This window comes from Vicugna pacos, chromosome 31 (assembly GCF_048564905.1).
Source record: "Vicugna pacos chromosome 31, VicPac4, whole genome shotgun sequence".
Classification (NCBI taxonomy): domain Eukaryota; kingdom Metazoa; phylum Chordata; class Mammalia; order Artiodactyla; family Camelidae; genus Vicugna; species Vicugna pacos.
The window spans coordinates 15,283,744-15,302,939 of NC_133017.1; the positions used below are offsets into that span (position 1 = coordinate 15,283,744).

The 19,196-nt window shown below is 38.3% G+C and overlaps 1 protein-coding gene across 1 annotated transcript in view; it reads right to left on the reverse strand.

Annotated features, from left to right (window-relative positions):
* Positions 1-5,795: 5,795 nt before the first annotated feature.
* Positions 5,796-19,196, reverse strand: part of MTMR9 (myotubularin related protein 9) — a 31,839-nt gene continuing 18,438 nt past the window's right edge. Inside the window, exons 8-11 of the mRNA XM_006203182.3 lie at positions 18,273-18,414; positions 16,148-16,368; positions 12,969-13,120; positions 5,796-9,823 (exon numbers count right to left, since the gene is read on the reverse strand). Coding sequence (XP_006203244.1) covers positions 9,660-9,823; positions 12,969-13,120; positions 16,148-16,368; positions 18,273-18,414 — 679 coding nt within the window. The 3' untranslated portion in view covers positions 5,796-9,659. The remainder of the gene's footprint in view (positions 9,824-12,968; positions 13,121-16,147; positions 16,369-18,272; positions 18,415-19,196) is intronic.

Here is a 19,196-nt window from a genome sequence, read left to right on the forward strand (position 1 = left end):
GTTCTGTGTTGGGGCCCTCCTTCAATACCATGTTTGCACTGAATCTACAGCTCTGCTAAGTGAAAAATGTGGGTCTTCTCAATGCTTTTTTTTTTTTAACATTTTTTTATTGATGTGTAATCATTTTACGATGTTGTGTCAAATTCCAGTGTAGAGCACAATTTTTTAGTTATACATGAACATAAATATATTCATTGTCACATTTTTTTCTCTGTGAGCTTCTTGTGTATATTTCCCTGTGCTGTACAGTATAATCTTGTTTATCTGTTCTACAATTTGAAATCCCATCTATCCCTTCCCACCCTCCACCCCCTTGGCAACCACAAGTTTGTATTCTATGGCTATGAGTCTGTTTCTGTTTTATATTTATGCTTTGTTTGTTTGTTTTCAGATTCCACATATGAGTGATCTCATATGGTATTTTTCTTTCTCTTTCTGGCTTACTTCACTTAGAATGACATTCTCTAGGAGCATCCATGTTGCTGCAAATGGCGTTATGTTGTCAGTTTTTATGGCTGAGTAGTATTCCATTGTATAAATATACCACATCTTCTTTATCCAGTCATCTCAATACTTTTTTTTTTTTTTTGGTGGGGGGAGGTAACTAGGTTTATTTATTTTTAGAGGAGGTACTGGGGCTTGAACCCAGGACCTCATGCATGCTAAGCAAGCGCTCTACCACTTGAGCTATACCCTCCCCCCCTCAATACTTTTTTAAACATTTATCTGACTCTAGGCATGCACATGGCCTAGATTACCTAAATTATCCCATACACATGAGTTTTTTTACAATGTCTTTATTTCCCAAAGAAAGTCCCCCAGCTTTCCCTCCCATGTTGTAGGTATCTTGACCATTATATATTTTGACTGTAATATTTTGGCCCTGGTGTTTGTGGGCTGTTAGTTTTCCATGCAGTATTTTCAATCAAAGCCCGCTGCCTTTCCAGCCTGAGTTTCGAATTAGGTAAAACAGAGATGAACACCTTTGGTAAGTCCTTTAGGTGTCCTCTAGCCAGATTACAAGACAGAAACAATAACTTGTGACTAGAGTCTGCCCTGCTCCCTTCAGAACCCGACATTAGGGGCCCCTAGACTGCCCTATGCTGGTGAGGGGTTGGGCAACAGCAGTAAAGATGCCACAAGTATTTCCTACAGTTTTCAAGTTACCTTAAAAAAAAATTCAGCATGTTCTTGGCTGCTGTAAATCTTTGTTTTCTAGAGTTCTGACAAACTTGATTTCGCAGTTTGTTTTTCAGTGTTTCTGTGTGGGGATAAGAGTTTGGATCTGCTTACTCCTTCAGTTTGCTGATGTCACCCTAAATGCTTTTTCAATAGTTTATTATTTTCTGGACATTACAGTAGTTTAAAAATATTTAAAAATTTAAAAATTGGTTTATTAAACTCACAATGTTATTTTATTATACAATTTTAGTAGTAAAAATATAACAAAATTCAGCATCTTAATAATTCTTAAGTGTACAGTTCAGTATGAAGTATTTTCAGAACAATATATTGTCCCCTGCCTCAGCCTCTGGCAACCACCATTCTACTTCCTGTTGCTACCAATCTGACTACTTTAGGTACCTTACATAAGTGAAATTAAATAGTATTTGTCTTTTTGTGACTGACTTACTACACTCAGCATAATGTCAAGGTTCATCCATGTTGTAGCATGTGACAAAATTTCCTTCTTCTTAAAGACTGACTAGTATTCCATTGTATGAGTAGACCGTATTTTGTTCATCCACTGTTGGATATTTGTCTTGTTTCCACCTTTTGGCTATTACGAATGTTACTGCAATAAACATGGATCTGTGTATATCTCTTGCTTTCAAGTTGTTTGCATATATACCCAGAATTGCTGGATCATAAGGTAATTTTATTTGTAATTTTTTAAAATTTTTGGACATTTTCTTGAGCAGCATCGTACTGTTTTCCATAGTGGCCCCACCATCTCACATTCTCTCCAACAGCACACAAGGGTTCCAGTTTCTCCATATGCTCAACACTCGTTATTTTTTGCTTTTCTTACAGTGGCCATCCTAATGGGTATGAGATGGTATCTCATTGTGGTTTTGTGTGTATTTCTCTAATGAGTAGTGATGTTAAGTATCTTTTCACAGGTTTGTTAGCTACTTGGACGTCTTTGGAGAAATATCTATTCAGATACTTTGCCCACTTCTTAGTCTGGTTATTTGTTTTTGAGTTGTAGGAGTTTTTTTTATATATTCTGGCTATTAACCCCTTTTAAGATATATGATTTGCAAATATTTTCTCTCATGTGTAGTCATTTCACTCTGTTGATTATTTCCTTTGATGTGTATATGTTTCTAGTCCCATTTGTCTATTTTTGCTTTTGTTGCCTGTGCTTTTGGTATCATAGTCAAGAATTTATGATTGCCAAATCTAATGTCATCAAGCTTTTTTGCTGTTTTCTTCTAGGAGTTTTATCGTTTTAGATCTCATATTAGCATCTGTAATCCATTCTGAGTTAATTTTTTTGTGTATAGTATAAGGTACAGTCCAATTTTCATTCTTTGTCATGTGGATATTGTTTCCTGACACCATTTTTTGAAAAGACAATTTTTTCCCCATGATGTGTTCTTGGCACCCTTCTTAGAGATCATTTGATTAGCTTTGGACTCTGTGCTGTTCCATTGGTCTCTATGTCTGTGTTTAGGTGAGCACCACACTGTTTTGATTACTTTGTAAGATATTGAACTCTGACTGATATACCATTCCTTCTTCTTAACTTTTCTGAGTCCCTTTGTTTTAATTCTGTCAGGTGTATGCAGCATACATTTGGGTTTTGCTTTATAAGTCAATTTGAATATTCTTTCTTTAAATGGATGAATCAAGCCCACTTATATTTATTGGTATGTCTGATGTTTGATTTCAGTTACCATATGCTTTACTTACTGTGTGTATTGTTATGTTTACTGTATTTATTTATGTTGTTACTTTGGAGTCTTTATTTCTTTGGGCATAAAAAGATTGGAGTCTTTTTTCCCCTAGAGTTATTGTAATACTGTTCATAAAGGTGGCCATAGACATCTTTATCCTAACTTTCTACAATTTGATTTGTTAGGTTTGAAAGATATGTTTGACTCCTATAATTTAAATGACTGTGAATGAAATATTCTACTTTCTCCCTTTATTTAAAAAAATTGCCTTGTTTCTACTTTGTCAAAATACATAAAGTCTGCATAATATTCTTCCCACCATTGTCTTTACTTTTGTCATAGTCTTGATCTAGAGTTACAGTATAATTTAGAGCCTTAATCTGTAGTTTTCCATCATCTCATAATTGGGCAAAACACATCCTTTCACAGATTTCTCAGGAAGCACTCTTAACTACCATGTTCCCTGAGTCTGCAGGCTTAAAAACTTTTTCAATAACTTGGATTCTTTAAGTATAGGTTGGCTGAATATAAAATCCTTGGCTTATAATTTTTCTTTGCATTTCTTGAAAATGCTGTTCTCCTCTCTGTCTTGCTTTATGTGTTGTTGTTGAGTATTCTAATGGCAACCTGATTTTAAGTGACATTTTGCCCAGCGGCCTTGGGGATTTTTTTCCCCCATCTTCATATTTAATGTCCATTGGGTTTACTAAGCTATGTCTTGAAACTGACCAACCTGGATCCAATTCCACTCAGACCTTTTATTTCTGGAAGCATTTCTTGGATTATAGGTTTAAATATGAATCCTGTTCCATTGTTTTGTTTTTCTCCTTCAGGGATGCTAATTACTCAGACACTGGCCCTTCTCTGTGTGTTCTCTGTGTCCATTCCTTCCTTGCTGATCCTTTTTGCTTGATTTTTTTTTTTTATTTTCATGTTTGGCCTTTCACACTTTTCTTCAATACTGTTTAATAAATCTTCAGTTGAACCTTTTCTCCCTTGAGTAGCTTGTAATGTCATCTTCAAGATGACTTTTTTATTCCTCAAATTCTTTCCTGAATTCATTCAACTCTTGTTTTCTAACTTTCTGGTTTACTTTTGGTTTATTTCTGTTCTGAGTTTTGTAATTTCTCATTTGAGGTGTTTTTCCATGTCATATATGGATGTTTTGTTTAAAGGTATTTATTCCTTTTGGAATGTCTCACAGTTTTCTTCTGCTTAGTGTTTCATTTATTGGGGGATAATTTTCATCAGCTGAAATATTTTGATTCTTTTTAATTTTATAGCCCTACATGGATACCATCTGCTATTTCCTATTCACTTTTTGCTTTTGAAATTTCAAAAAATAATTTCAAACTTACAAAAAATTTTTCAGTCTTTCCTTTTCCTCTATAAGCAACATAATTTTTTTTTAAAAAGAATACACTTATGTTGTAAAATGTCGATTTAAAGTTTGCCTGATGTTTCCTCATAATTAGATTCAGGTTGTGCTTTTTGTTTTTGCAAAAATGCCGTAAAATTGATGCGGTGTTCTCAGTAGATCCTATCAGAAGGCGCATGATGTTGGTATGTTCCATTACTAGTGACGTTAATTATGTTTGGAAAAGGTGGTACCTACTAAGTTCTTTTCCCGTAAAGTTACCATCTTCCTCTTTGTAACTAATAAGAATTTTATGGAAAGATACTTTGCGACCATATGCTTTTGCTCACAAACTTTTACCTGCTGGTTTAGTAGCCACTGACCATGACTCCCTACATCAGTTACTATTGTAATTATTGCCAAATAATGACTTCCTAATGTCATCATCTTTCCCACATTTCATACTGGGCATTCTACTTAGGGGAGATTTCCCTTCCCCTCACTGATTTATTCATATCACTATGTACTGAATAAGTAGTATACATAATACACACTCCTAATTCTTGGGAGATACCTGTGAAGTACTTAGGTGGCAAGGTCATGATGTCTGCAGCTGTCCCTCAAATGTTTCAGCAAAATAATGACACTTACACACTCAAGAGTGTTAAATACAAATGTAAAAAAAAAAGTTAACTATTCAATCTAGGTGAACAGTATATGGGAGATCACTGTATTGTGCAACTTTTTCGTAGATCTGAATTTTTTCAAAATATAAAGTCCAAATATATATAGCAATTTTAATCAAGACATTGCCAAAATCTTCACAGATAATTGGGGAAAAAATTAGCCTATAGATCTAATTTACTGCATTTGAATGTCTTCAAATTTTATTACCATTCTGTAGAAATTTAACACTAGCATCTGTGCAACAGTCCTCTGAGGCAGAGGGAGGTGCGACACACAAATCTTACGCACTAAGATAACAGTACCATGTTCGACAATACTGTTTCTCGATTCAATAAACCAAGCTTGACGAAGTAGCCAACTTGGCATAAATGATTCCAGCCTTAGCCAATAAGTGACCTCATCACTTAAGGGAACATGACAAATAATACTAAAATGTTACACAGACTTAACAAAGCTCAGAATTTTCCCCTGTATGCAGACAGGTTCACAATACCAAAACCTGTATGTATGTTACAGCACTCTGAGGTTTTAGCAAAGCATACATTATAGACACATTTGGCATACAGTGCAATTTTATTGTGTAAGACATGAATAATAGTGCACTTAAATCCAATAGTCACATTCAAATATATCAAGAGTACAATCCAAATGCCTGGCTATTGAAGAAATACATACTTTTTTTTTCTTAATATCTAAGCTGTACGAGTACATTTTCAGTGTAGATGGTAATAGATCTGTAAGGATTCTAAACAGAACTCAGGGGGTATCTGTGTGGAATAACTCTCCTCTCCAAAGGTATGTGCATTTGAGAAGTGAAGCAAATGTCTTGGGCAGACAGACACAGGCGGTGTTGCACAATTTGTTTTTATTATTAAGTCACAAATAGATTTAACTTGTATGCTCACAGATGGCTAAACAGAACGGCTCTAGAAGACAGGAAGCTCTTTTTCAGGACAATGTGGTGTCTCCAGTGAGCCCTGTTATCTCTCACTAACTCCAGCACAAACTGCAGTTCTGCAGTGCAGTTCAAACACAGGCCGTGAGGTTTCTTGAAGGGGACTTAGGTAACAAGTTCAGGCTTTCTGAAATCTAGCCGTGGAGTTTCAGAGGGTCTCTTCTGGGCTATCATTAGTTTAAAGGAAGAAAATGCTGTGGACACTGGATTATAAAGACTCAGTGAAGGCATTAGTAGGTTTATTCAAGTAAACCAAAATTAGAAAGCTTACACTACCAGGAAATTAGCATTTCATAACATTTGAGAATAAATTTTGATGTAGAAATCAGTCTATTTTCTGTTTAGATGGTGAATCACACAGAAATGCTACCAAGTAATAACTGAGGGTACCAGCTGTGGAGGGGGAAAAGATGCGAGCCATGTAAACAGTAAGAAAACTAACCCATGCTGTCGGAGGCACAGGACAAACCTGTATTGGGTATACTGAATGAGTTCGCTCTCTGGCTAATGATGGGGATTAACTATTCTAAACATTGCCCATTTTTTTGTCCAGGAAACACCTCTCTGATAAAGAGTGCTCATAACACCCTCATGCAGTTTCATTCATTAAATCTGGTCAATACCAAGACGGTGCCCCAGGTTCAGGTCTGATAGTAAGTGAATCTGATGATCTAGGGAAGACTGACAATTAAAGTTGCTAATCTTGAAACCAGGTAACTTCAAGAGTTACATCTTTAAGCAGAATTTTTTAAATGCAACAACAGCTGTCAAGAGGCAACTACTGGTCAAATCTTTTCCATGACACTGATTTTTTAATTTAATGTAAATACTGACTAAATCAAAGACTAGAATCTCCCTGAAATTTTACCCTTTAAACTGAAAAGCAATGACCTATCACCTCTACAAAATCAGGCTTTGGAGTTCAAAGATAAATGTTAAAATTCACCATAAAGGAACTTAAATGACTATGTCTCCCAAAGTTTTCCCAAAAATTACTTTAAAAACTTTCTTCAAAAGGCCTTATTTTTCTGAGAAATAAAATACATTTGTAGGTTGTTTTAAACCTATCAGGTTTTATAATTTCCGCTTTTTTCTTCCCATTTAATAAAATCAGAATGAAAAATTTCAAACAATTAATTACCAAAAAGTCTTACCACCCAAAAAGTTTCAGTATTTTTATATAATCAACCAACTATGTTCTTCTGATTTTAAAAAAATTATTAATTTAAATCTAAGGATCCCTGTACTGCTGATAGAGGACGGTAACAATCCTTTGTATTTTTAAAATAATCTTGTGGAGCCTGCTTTTCTACATCCCCAAAATGCAAACCTTCAGTATAAATAAACACGCCACATTTGTCAAAGACAGTTCTCCAAACTGAACCTTTAAGAAGTATCTTCTCATGAGTATATTCATCTCACTTGTTCTTTTCATCCAAGGGATGAGTACCTTCATAGTATTACTAAAAACTTTCTTCAAATTATATTGATAAAGCAGTTGTTTCTGACGAAGTTCTCAAGTTTGGGGAAACCTTAATATTTGCATTATTAGATGACCCCTTTGAAAGTGCACTGATACCTAAGTTTGTTTTCACACCCTGTAAACAGAACTGAGGTTTGGACAATCCCTAATTATAAATTAATACCATAACACAAACTTCTCCGAACAGCTTATGATTGCTGCCTCAACGAGAGAAAGAAAAAAAAAAGTGAAGCGTGAAGTGATTACTGCGCTCTCGCTCACACAGAAAACGTTCACCAGGAAGACAGGCATAAACTGACGGCACGTGACTTCTCCACGACCAGCCTGAGAAGAACCCCCTCCACAGCTCCCACCCACGGGACCCTCATGGCCAGTCAGCATCACCAGCGGGAATCCCTTCTAAAGAATCGCTAAAAACATCTCTAGATGGTTTTCCTTATGGGTCTGTTAACTGAAGAGGAAAGGTTCCTTCTGCAATTCTGAGGGCCCCAAAAAAAGCGCAGGTGTTTCCTCTTTAAAAAAAATCAATAGACATTTCACACAGCACAGAGATATTCAGAGCAAGAAAAGTGCGTCTTCTTTGCTCCTTGCCTTGGCCTTTAGGTGGGGGCTCTAATGCCCCAAGACTCACAACTATGGCCAAGAAAACAGGTCAGGAGTTAAACTGAGCTTACAGAAGGAAGACACATTTCCCAAGAAAGGGCTCTGACTACAGATTCTTGCCCAGCCTTCTGCTACAAGTCTGAGGAAACAAAAAAAGACAAAGCTTGGGAAACTGGAGATAGAAAGTATTTCTAAAGCTGGAGATGGGCTTTCTAAGGCCTCTGAATGTGGCCATTGATTTTGCTGGGGTAGGTTTTTAAGGATTTTATTTTTAACTTAATATACAGCTCTAAAGCAGGATTCAGTTTGGGTGTGTTTTACAATGAAATGGTTATGTACAGATGGGGTGGAAATAGTACTGAGGATTACTCTTCAATTATCCTTTCAAAGGAAAACCAGAATTGATAGTTTTTGTTAAAATGAGCAGTGCCACAAAACAGAAATGTACGTGGAAAGCACCAAACTACCAACTTTTAGAGCTGCAGGCATAAACCAGCACCGCATACAGTCATCCCAGTTTCATCCCTGTTTCTGTAACGCTGAGACATTCAAACTGGCTTCTGAAGTTTAAAACATAGCTGCATCATGTTCATAAACTTTCGCCTCCACTTAAAATTATATTTGCCTAACACAATGGACAAACCAGCAGAGTCATGGTAAATTTTCAAACAGCTCGAGCCAATGTGAAAATTTTAACGTTCGTAACAGTAAACTCTTAGAATATTTAAAAATAAAACAAAACACGATAAAACATACACATAACATACATAAACCAGCGCAGTAACTTCAGACAAGGGCAGTGCATCTCTGGTTTAAAGAAACCATATTTGTAGCTTAATTATAACAAATCGACATCTATTCTAAATGATGGTTTAATGTTACACCAAGCATTCGATACACATTTGTATGGATGGTCAAAACCCTGAAAAACCAATTCAACACTAATGATACCTTATCAGTAAAAATTCCTATTTTTTTCTGTACTGCACATACTTTTGTCTACTGTTAAAATAAATTTACTTCTTAAGGTAAATATCAGAGGACTATAACTACTGCCCTTGTAAAAATAATTTACCTTGAATAAATATTCCGATTTTCCTTTCCTGACAAAGCAGAACGAGAATGAATTCAGCTTTGTCAGTACAAAACTATTTTAAAGAGAATGGCTACATTATGTGGCAAAGATATTGCAAATGGCATATTAGACACAAAATTCTTGGTTTACCAACCATTTCAAGTTTGAAAATATTTCTGTATTTGGAGTGTTTAAAAGTCTGATCCTTTTTTAAACTAACAAATACTCCCTAAAGAGATTAATCATGTCCTTGACTGGTCTGGAGGACTGTTTGGGAAGTGGACGCAGAGAAAAAGGCTTATGCTAAAATGGCATATAACACAAATGGCATTAAATAGGTCACCTGTTTCACTATTAAATAAAATTACTAGCACCTCCTTCCTGCTCCCAAAGTGAAGAGGCCTCACAGGCCACATGAAACACGAGTAACTATAGTATGTTTCATTCATAAAGTACTGAGAACCCCATTACATTAGAAGGTTCTCACATCTAAAGCCTTAAGTTCAAGGCTACTGTGTGAAAGTGAACTGAAGGGCAAAGGAGAGAGAGGTGGGCCAGCGGGCGGACGGTCCTTCTGGGGCGTGGGGCTCCTCAATTCAGGGGCTCTCCTGCGTTCCATCCTCAGTCTCCAGTTCTGCCAGCTGCCTCCTAAGGATATTCACTTTCGCCTGCAATGCCCTGTTATATTCAATGATGTTAACCATTTCTTCATATGCTTCATCCAAGTACCTGGAGGATCTGTTCCAACGTAGGAAAATACCTATTGAATCCAGGACAGGAATACAGGAGGGAAAAGATACACACAATGGATTAACATTATAATTGTGGGTAATAGGGAGTCCCATGCATTATAATTCTGGGTTTTTTTTAATCTCACAATTCACATGTGTGTTTTATTATACTCTCAAATATACAGAAACCCTGAGGTATTGAAAGAGTACAATTAACTACAGCACTTAATAAGTCACTGTGTACATGCTTATTAATTCTTCAAAAAACCCCACAAAACTGTAAAATAGATCAAAAACTGTTCTCCAATATATTCAGGAATACAAGTTAACCATAAACGTTCCAATTTCACAATACAAATTAAAAAAAAAAACAATTATAGACCTTTACCCAGAACTGTAAGACCTCGTTCATGTGTGAAATCACTTTCCCTGTACAGGTGGCGGTTACGGGAAAAGCAGAGCCACAAAGCTGTCACTGAAAAGCCTGGACTTCAGCGCGCTCTCTCCCTCTCTCTTACTTAGGAGACAATCTTCCAGTTCTGCAGGCAATTGCCTCCTTCCCCAGATAACAATAATTACCCTTTTATCACGGAGTGAAAGACATTTTCTCTTCTACACAGACGTACGTTAGCGATACCATCCCAAAATAATGGCTTAAAGACATTCAAGTCAGGAAGTACAAACACTATTCAGGCTGCGACGTGCCAGCAGCTGGCAAGTTCACAGAGGTTTTACGATTGAGTAAAAACCCTTTCTACAAGCTGCCTTGTGCCCTAGAGAGTCTCGTGGTGTCCAAATGCTACTCTCAGAGAGGAAAAACAGGAACACAGCCTAAAAACTGACTGACCTGTGTTGATTTTCCTATTTAATGAGCTTATCTTTAAAATCCTGTCCTTCAATACAGGAATTTCTTAATGGTTCAGTACGATACAAAATACAAACAGCAGAGAGACGTTTTCAGGCCGGAGTAGTCTCAGTATGCAACCCATGTACCTACCATGAGAGTATTCCACCTCACACAGACTTTTTCCAGGTCTAAGTTGAGCAGACAGTAAATATACAGCGAAACCCTGTTCTTAATGGACTAGCAGGAATTTATTCACAGAACAACACAAATTTTCTTCTATCGTGTAATCCCTGAACTGTCAGGGGGCTGTGGTAAACACTAGCTAAGCCGTCCTTTAGGCCACCCGACCCCCAATTTGGTCTTCCTCACAAGTAGCTAGTCTCCTACTTCAGTTATTAAACAGGAAAGTGGCTTTCAGACAAGGTGTCCCAGAAGTCTTAAATAAGAAGTGCAGCATTTGTAATCTCTCATTTAAGAGATCGCTTGTCCTGCACACATGACTGTCTAAACAATCAAGAAAGCAAGCCAGAAGCTCTGAGCAGCCCCAAATCCCCAGGGCACTGAAGCTCAGGCTCAGAGAAGCATAAGACTATCGGCGAGCGCTTCCCCACCATTCTAACCAGGGGACACCTTGGCAGAGAAGGTCAGAGGCATGAACTGACGGGAGGAAGCGGCTAAGGACAGACTCGCCAAGCAGAACAGCTCTGAGAGGTGGCAGCCAGAGAAGGGACAGAAACAGGCGTGGTCTCAAACCAAGGAAGCAAAGCCATCTGAGACCCCTTTACACGCAGAAGGCAAACAGGTCCCACACAAGAGTTGCCCTTGAGAGCAGAATTTGTCAGAACCTGGTAGAATAACTGACTTCCATGGTGGTTCAGCGCAGTTTATCCAACAGCTACCATTCCTGTGTGTATGCCTTTTGCTGTTCAATACAAAGATGGATAAAGATGTACTTACCACCTTCAAAATGACTGAAAGGAAATTAAATGGCATTTTATAGTCTTTGTTTAATGAATGCATAACATATTTAAGATAGATTTTATTTATTTTTTAAATAAGCTTCGGTATTTAAGGAGATAAGCTTCAGGAATCTGAAAAATTAATGTAGGTAAAGCTTCTTCTTCAGAACAGATCTGCAAGTGAAGCCTGGATTACTGTTTCACATAAACAACGAGATGCCTGTGTTGCTGCACTGACGGACGGTGTACACGCAGATTTATGGAAACTTAATAGAATGACTAGCTCGCGAAGCCTTAAATGGCATTTAACAGAAGAACCTAATGACTACTTACTAAAGTAACAGAAGCCAGCTCCTAGGAGCGTATGGTTTACTCCTGAACCAACCATCTACCACTTCCTTACCAAAAAGGAATGAACTTTCCCTCACACCCATTAGGACGGTCACCACCAAAATGGGGAAAAAACCCAGAAAGTAACAAGTACTGGAGAAGATGTGGAAAAACTGAACACTTGTGCACAACACGGTGGTGGGATTGTAAAATGGTGCAATCATTACGGAAAACAGTACGCAGTTCCTCAGAATATTAAATTATCATATGATCCAGCAATTCTACCCGGGTCACAGACACAAAAGAACGGAGAGCAGAGTCTCGGAGAGATACCTGCATACCTGTGTGCCAGAAGATGGGAGCAACTCAAGTGCCCACTGACGTATGGATGGATAAACAAAATGTGGTATATACATACAATGGGAAATTATTCAGTCTTAAAGTGGAAAAAAATCCTGTCCCAAGCTACTACATTAATTATGTTAAGTGAAACAAGCCAGTACAGAAGGACAAACACTGTCTGGTTCCACTGACATGAGGTCCTAGAGTGGTCACGGCCAGGGGGAAGCAGGACGGTGGCTGCCTGGGGCTGGAGAGGGGCACCGGGAAGCTGTCACTTAGTGAACACAGAGTTTCAGGTTTGCAAGATGAAAAGCTCTGGAGGCCTGTTTCACAACAATGTGATACACTTCATAGTGAACTGCACGTTTAAAGATGGTTTAAAGTTGGTAAGTTGTGTGTGTTTTCACCATAATTTTAAAAAGTAATGTACCTTCTCATCGAGAGAAGATATACAAACTAAACAGCAGTATCCACCAAAGGATCGCTGTCAGCTTCCCAAGTGGGGACTGAAAAGAGCTGCAACAAGCCAGCAGACAGGAGAGGGGGAACCATGCCTACACTGAGCAACGACAACCACACACAGGTCGGAGGTCAGGGCCACCTCCCCACCTGCCAGTGTCAGCAGTGCGCGCTCACAGGCATCGAGAGGACGGCCTAGACCGTTAATAAAAGGTTTGCAAAGGATGCACGGCTTACCCTCCCACAGCTGAAGGCTCTGTGGAGCCACCGAAGGCCAGATGACAAGATTGTTGGCTTCAAAGAGAGGGTTGGTGAACTTGCTCAGTTCACTGGGCCGGTTGACCCAGGACCACAGAGACATCGTTTTCTGCTGTAGCTTCAACTTACATCTGATCAAGAAAGAAATTTACCATTAAAGCAATTAACTTATGACGACTACTATTAAGCGCTCCTTCCAACAGGACACTTTCTTTTCTACATATGTTAGAAGGCAGAATACAAGACTTTTAGCAGAGGAACAAAATATCGTAAAATAAAAATATTCATCAGCGAATTCAATCAGCATTTTAATTGTCAACAACAACAAAACAAAAACTGTTTTACAGTCTTCCAAGCTGGAAAGAAAGTTAATCCATCAAGAAGATATAATAATTATTTTTTAAAAATAATAATAAAAAATAAAAAGAGAGAAGATAAAGTAATTATAAATATATATGCATGTTGCACCTGAGCCACAAAATATATGAATCAAAAACTGACATAATGGAACACAAAAATAGACAATTCTATAATATAGCTGAGGATTTCACTATCCCACTTTTGCAAATGCACAGAACAACTAGACAGAAGATAAATAAGGAAACACAGGACTTACACAGTATGTACGACAAATATAGAATACTGTACAGCAGTACACACATTCCTCGCATGTGTGCACAAACATTCTCCAGCACAGACCACACGTTAGGTCACAAAATAAATTTCAATAAACTTTTATGCAAATCACTAAAATGAGATTTACACCACTTTACACCCAACTAGGATGACTACATCAAAAGGGCAGACAATAAAAAATGGTGAAGACATGGAGAAAGTGGAGCCCTCATACTTTGCTGGTGGGAATGTAAAATGGTGCTGCCGCGTTGCTTCACAGCTCCTCAAAAGGTCAGAGTTACCATGTGACACACAATTACAACCCTAGGTTTATACCTAAGATAAATGAGTATTTGTCCGCACAAAAACCTGTATACAAATGCTTAATGCAGCATTATTCATGGCAGCCAAAAGGTGAAACAAGCCATTCTACAACGTGGCTGAACCTTGAAAGAAGCCAATCACAAAAGACCACATAGCGTAGGATCCATTTATATGAAATACTCAAAGAGGCAAATTTATGGATTTGCAAGAGCAGATTAGTGGTTATCAGCGTAGGGGAGGGAGGGAAGGAGAATGAATAGTAACTGCTGATGGATATGGGGTTTGTTTTAGGAGTGATGAAAATGTTCTAAAATTAGGTGCAGTGATGGTTGTACAGCTATGAATATACCACATGTTTAAAACTGCTGAATAAATACCCTTTCAACGGGTGAATATTATAGTAAATGCACTGTATCTCAATAAAGCTGTTTTTAAAAAGGTAACATCTTCCCTTTTAATTGAAGTCAACTTTTACCAAGAAGTTTCAGTGGTTTTTAAAGATTTTTTACAATAAGGCCAGTTAATATTTCAATCTGCCAAATTCACAAAGTTCAAGTAATTTTAGACTTTGTATTCATAACAAACCTTAAAAGCTCTTATTCTTTTGTATATAAAATTTAAAAGGAAAAAAAAGTGCGATCATTGCTTTCTCTTAGGTCATTTCTTCTAATTAAACTCTATTCTGAGCAGCAAAATGCTAGGTTTTAGAAGAGAGAACAGAACCCTGAAGTCAGGAAGCATTAACCCTTTCATCTATTGTTAACAAGGTAAAACAGGAAAAAATTATCAATAGCTTGTGTTTTCTTTGGATTAACTGTGATGTTAAAGAATAGTTTCTCGGGTGGAAAGGGCAACATTTATGGCATTTCCATCCCAAGTCAATTCAAATCTTACTTTTTGGAAGTAGGCCTGTTCTTCTGTATAACATAATGATTACAAGTAAAATAATAGTAAATAGTAAATGATTACAAGTAAAATAGTAAAATTACTAGAAAGTTAATTTAAAATGATATTAAAATACCCAAAGTACATTTTATTAATTGAAAAAAACTGAGGTACAATGTTCAAAGATTCATTTAAGTCTAAACTATGAATGAACAGCCCAGGATAATCCCTACCTGCAACCCACCTGAGTGTTTTTACACAGGTTCAATTTTGCAATGCCAGCATAAGGCATTTCAGCTTGAACAAGTTAATCCTGTCCCGATTTCATACTACTGTCAAGGAAAATACTCAGAGCAAATACCACTGAGGGTACAGAAGAAACAGAGTGAATTATAAACACATCCAGGAAATTAGTCAAACTGATCGTACAGATCACATGTGGCTACAATAACCAGAGTACAATGAGGACTCTGTGGTGATGGACAACTTTCTAGAGTAAACAGTTCTAAATTTCCCCCTACTTCAGAAGACAAAAATCCATAAAAAAAAAAAGTAAAAAAATTTGCCAATCCAGACTTAAGTAAAAAACAAGTATTGCACTATGTGCTTAAATTTTAAACCAGTAAAGATGCAGTAATTTCATTCTTTTGTGAAAACTATTGTTTAAATTTATTATTCAATTAAATGATGCCAGCTACCAGCCAAGGGACAAATCCTGCCTCCTACCTGGAGGAAGCCTTTTGATTGTCCCCAAATGAGAGTACCAGTTCAGCACCTTTAATGGTCATTCTGATACACATCTCCCACTTAAACCCATAAACTTGATGGCATGTGAACTAAGAAGCACGACTGTCACCTGGGCCAGAGGACAATTTCTCGACGTAAAAGAGGAAAGGAAGTCTACAGCAGGAGTGGGAAGGCCATTCTTCTGGTGCCTAACTGGCTGTATGTCATGGACAGGTGATTCACCTCCATGGCCCTTCTCTGCCTAATCTGTGAAACTGGACGGAGAGCAGAGCTGGACTATATGTTTGAGCTTCTCCCAGAGGTAAGAGACTGTGCTCCAGCATCTAAAATGGCCGCCCAGTCTACTCAAAGCTGTTAAATCAGCATACGGACTAATTTTAATCTAACAGAACAAAATTCAGGATGTGTTCTCACCTAGCATGTGACAGGCTCATACTAAGAACACACTTCGTGTAACTTAATTTATATTAACCATAACCTCTACCATCTTATAAATAACATTAATGTAGAACGAAATGCTGGTCTCTTCTAGGAAGTGACCAAAGCAACTAAAAACGAAACAGCCCCCCTGCGAGCAGTGTACCCACCTTTCACTTTCATTGTTGCCCAGAAATGTTCCAAACTGCGAGGCGTACGCATGCTCAAAGAGCGTGATGAGGAAATTCTCATTAAACTCAAAAGAACAAGGGAACTGACGAAGAATCTGCCACACACAGTCCAAGAAGAGAAGAAACACAGGCGACTCCCACTTCTGCCGACTGTTACAATAGGCTGACTGAGCGCAGCGCTGTTGGAATGGGTGGCCAGCCTAGGAGAAAAGACAGAAACGCGGCAGTCACGTCCTGGTGAGGTCACGTGACAGCACATTCTAGTCACGAATTTCACATAGCTGCAACACAACTATCACTAAAGGGAACAGCATATAATTCGCTCTTTAATGATTTCTTGGTTTAAGACAATTTTCAACAGCTAAGGAAAAAGACATTGATTTCCAAATCCTTAACGAGGCTGCGCAGTTAAGACACAACCGTAAGAACTGCAGTTGCTCTTGGAATATCAAGTAGAAGAATAATGAACTCCAGGAACAGGAAACATCCATCTTTCCAGGTCTGTGAGATCTGGATCAAAGTCAAAGAACATAAGCTGTTCAGGTACAAAACAAAGGACACCCCCCCACCCCAATCCCTGCTCTAAGCTCCACAAGCCTCACCACTGAGCAGAGGTAAATGTGGGTTCTCACAAACTTCATCGGGTCACTCCTGACATTAAACCTTCAATTACATACGAAAAAAGGTTACTATCATGAAGACAACTTTAGGAATACTTTTACATTGGACAAAGCTGTCCTTAATTTCCCCAAAAATAACTTCTCCCAAAATAATTTTCTCCCAAAAATAACTGGAAGAGCCTGCCATCTTCTGACCAAAGGAATTAAGAATCATCTGGCTCTCTGGCCCACCCAGGACCTGAGTGCTGACCTTGTCCTCCAAATTACACCCTTCTAGGCACTTCACAGACCTGCTGTTTCTTCGGGTCCTCATACTACTTTATCTGACAAAGACAGTGCCATCAGCATGGATGGGATTTTGATACCCATGAAAATGGTAATATATACATCATTAAACCACACTCATTTGTTTGTCTGCTGTGCATCATAAGAAATGTAGCTGAATAGATTTTCAACACAGAGATAAAGGTCAGCTGTCAGGGTGGGCAGACATGGTACATACATCATGGCATTAACACACACTGAATCATCGCATTAACACAATTAAATAATGAACTGTAAACAGAAGGGCCAGAAATGATTTTTCTCCAGAGATACTTCCACTTTCAAGATACATCTAAACATTTGTTTTCAATCACAATCATGTACTAAGTTACACCGGGCACATACATTTCTAAGTTCATCTCTGACTTGGAGGATTTCAACCTATTTTATGGGACCTTTATGTTAGCTGTCCTTCAGCATTATGTGACAGCACTGTGTTGTGTTCTAGGGACAAACAGCTGAATTGGGCAAGGTTCCTTGAACTCAAAGCAGTCACTTTATTTGGGTCTAGTTCCGGAAACAAGGCATGAGGAAAATGGGTCAATTTTACCTATGAAGGAAGTTAAGACCCCAAAGACCTCATGAACGCAGCAACGCTTAGCTGGGTCTTAAAGGGGGAGAAGGGTTTCACCTGGCGGGGATGACGACGGAATGGAGCCAGGCGAGCAGAAGGCAGACAGTGCTAAAGCACACGCCTCGCACTGTTTTTATCTCTAGCAAAACTAAGTTCTGCAAGACAAGATTATGTCTTACATCCTTTTTGTCTCCCCTGCAGGTAACAAAATACAACTAAAAAGCATTTGTGAAGGAAATGAAGTGCCAAGTGAGCAATACAAGCAAAGAGGGAGACGGAAAGTGAGAGGCAGTAAAGATGACAGATATTTATTGAGAGGAAGATAGAAAACTAAATATACATTTAAACATCTGAGTCAATCAGAATTTCATATGAAAAATTGTGCTCTACACTGGAATTTACCACAACATTGTAAAGTGACTATAACTCAAAAAACAAGCAAACAAACAAAAAACACAAGGCAACCTTAAAATGAGGATCAAGACAGAAAAAAAAAAAAGGATCCCATACATTATGCCCATTCCCACAAACCAGCATCAGAGCCCAGTTGGGGCGGTTCCTCTCTGGACCAAACAGCTTCTCTCACCTGCAGCCACTCTCTTTCTATCAAGGCTTCAAAGCCACGGATGGTCCTGCTTCTTGGTTCCAAGATGATCTGGGCCAGGGAGGTGACCTGCAGCGTGGAATCAGTTCCTTCTGTTCCGTGAATCAGTATGGATGCTCCTTCCCTGACGGGAAAACCCAGAGCACAAATGGGACACTCCCAACACGGTCAACCAGCTTTGAAACACTGTCCTCAAGGCGTGTTTATTATTAACAATCTTGTGAGTCCTACTCTGTCCTGCAGGGCTTAGAGTCTAACTAAGGCATATGAAGGGGGCTTCCCTTGGGGAAAATGTAAAACTAGTGAGTCCCGAATTCCACATCACAAGAACCCTTTTAAGTTATAACAAGTCAGAGAACTGTTTAGCTGAATTTTTTTCTTCTTTTACAAAACTGGGCAGCAAACCTCATCACACTAGTAGGCGCTAACCTTTTCTGCTTTAATAGCTGACGAAGGTCTTTTCTCACCAAACCTAGAAACACACACTTCAAGTTATTTTTCTGTATCTCTCTGGCCTTGATTCTTCCTTTCCACCATCAGCTCACTGTAAGGATGCCTTCATGAACTGTAATGGATCTGGGAAACAAGTCCTAACCACGCTTTGAGAAACATGACAGCAGGAAGAATTTTTAAATATACACACATATACACAAAGCTGTCAATTTAGGAAGTCAGTGGCAATGACACTGCTCCCCAGGAGGTGCCCAGGACCCCACTGTCCTAGGAAGAGTGGGAGGAAACACCAAAAACTAAATTAACTACACCTCTCCTCCCCTTCTGCCTTTTTAAATTGAAATGACAGTGAAGGAACTTATGGAAAAAAGGCAAATGAGCTCACCACTTTCCCATTAAAGCTTCATGTTTGGCTCCTACTGTTAATTAATTCCCCATGCACAGACACTTTCA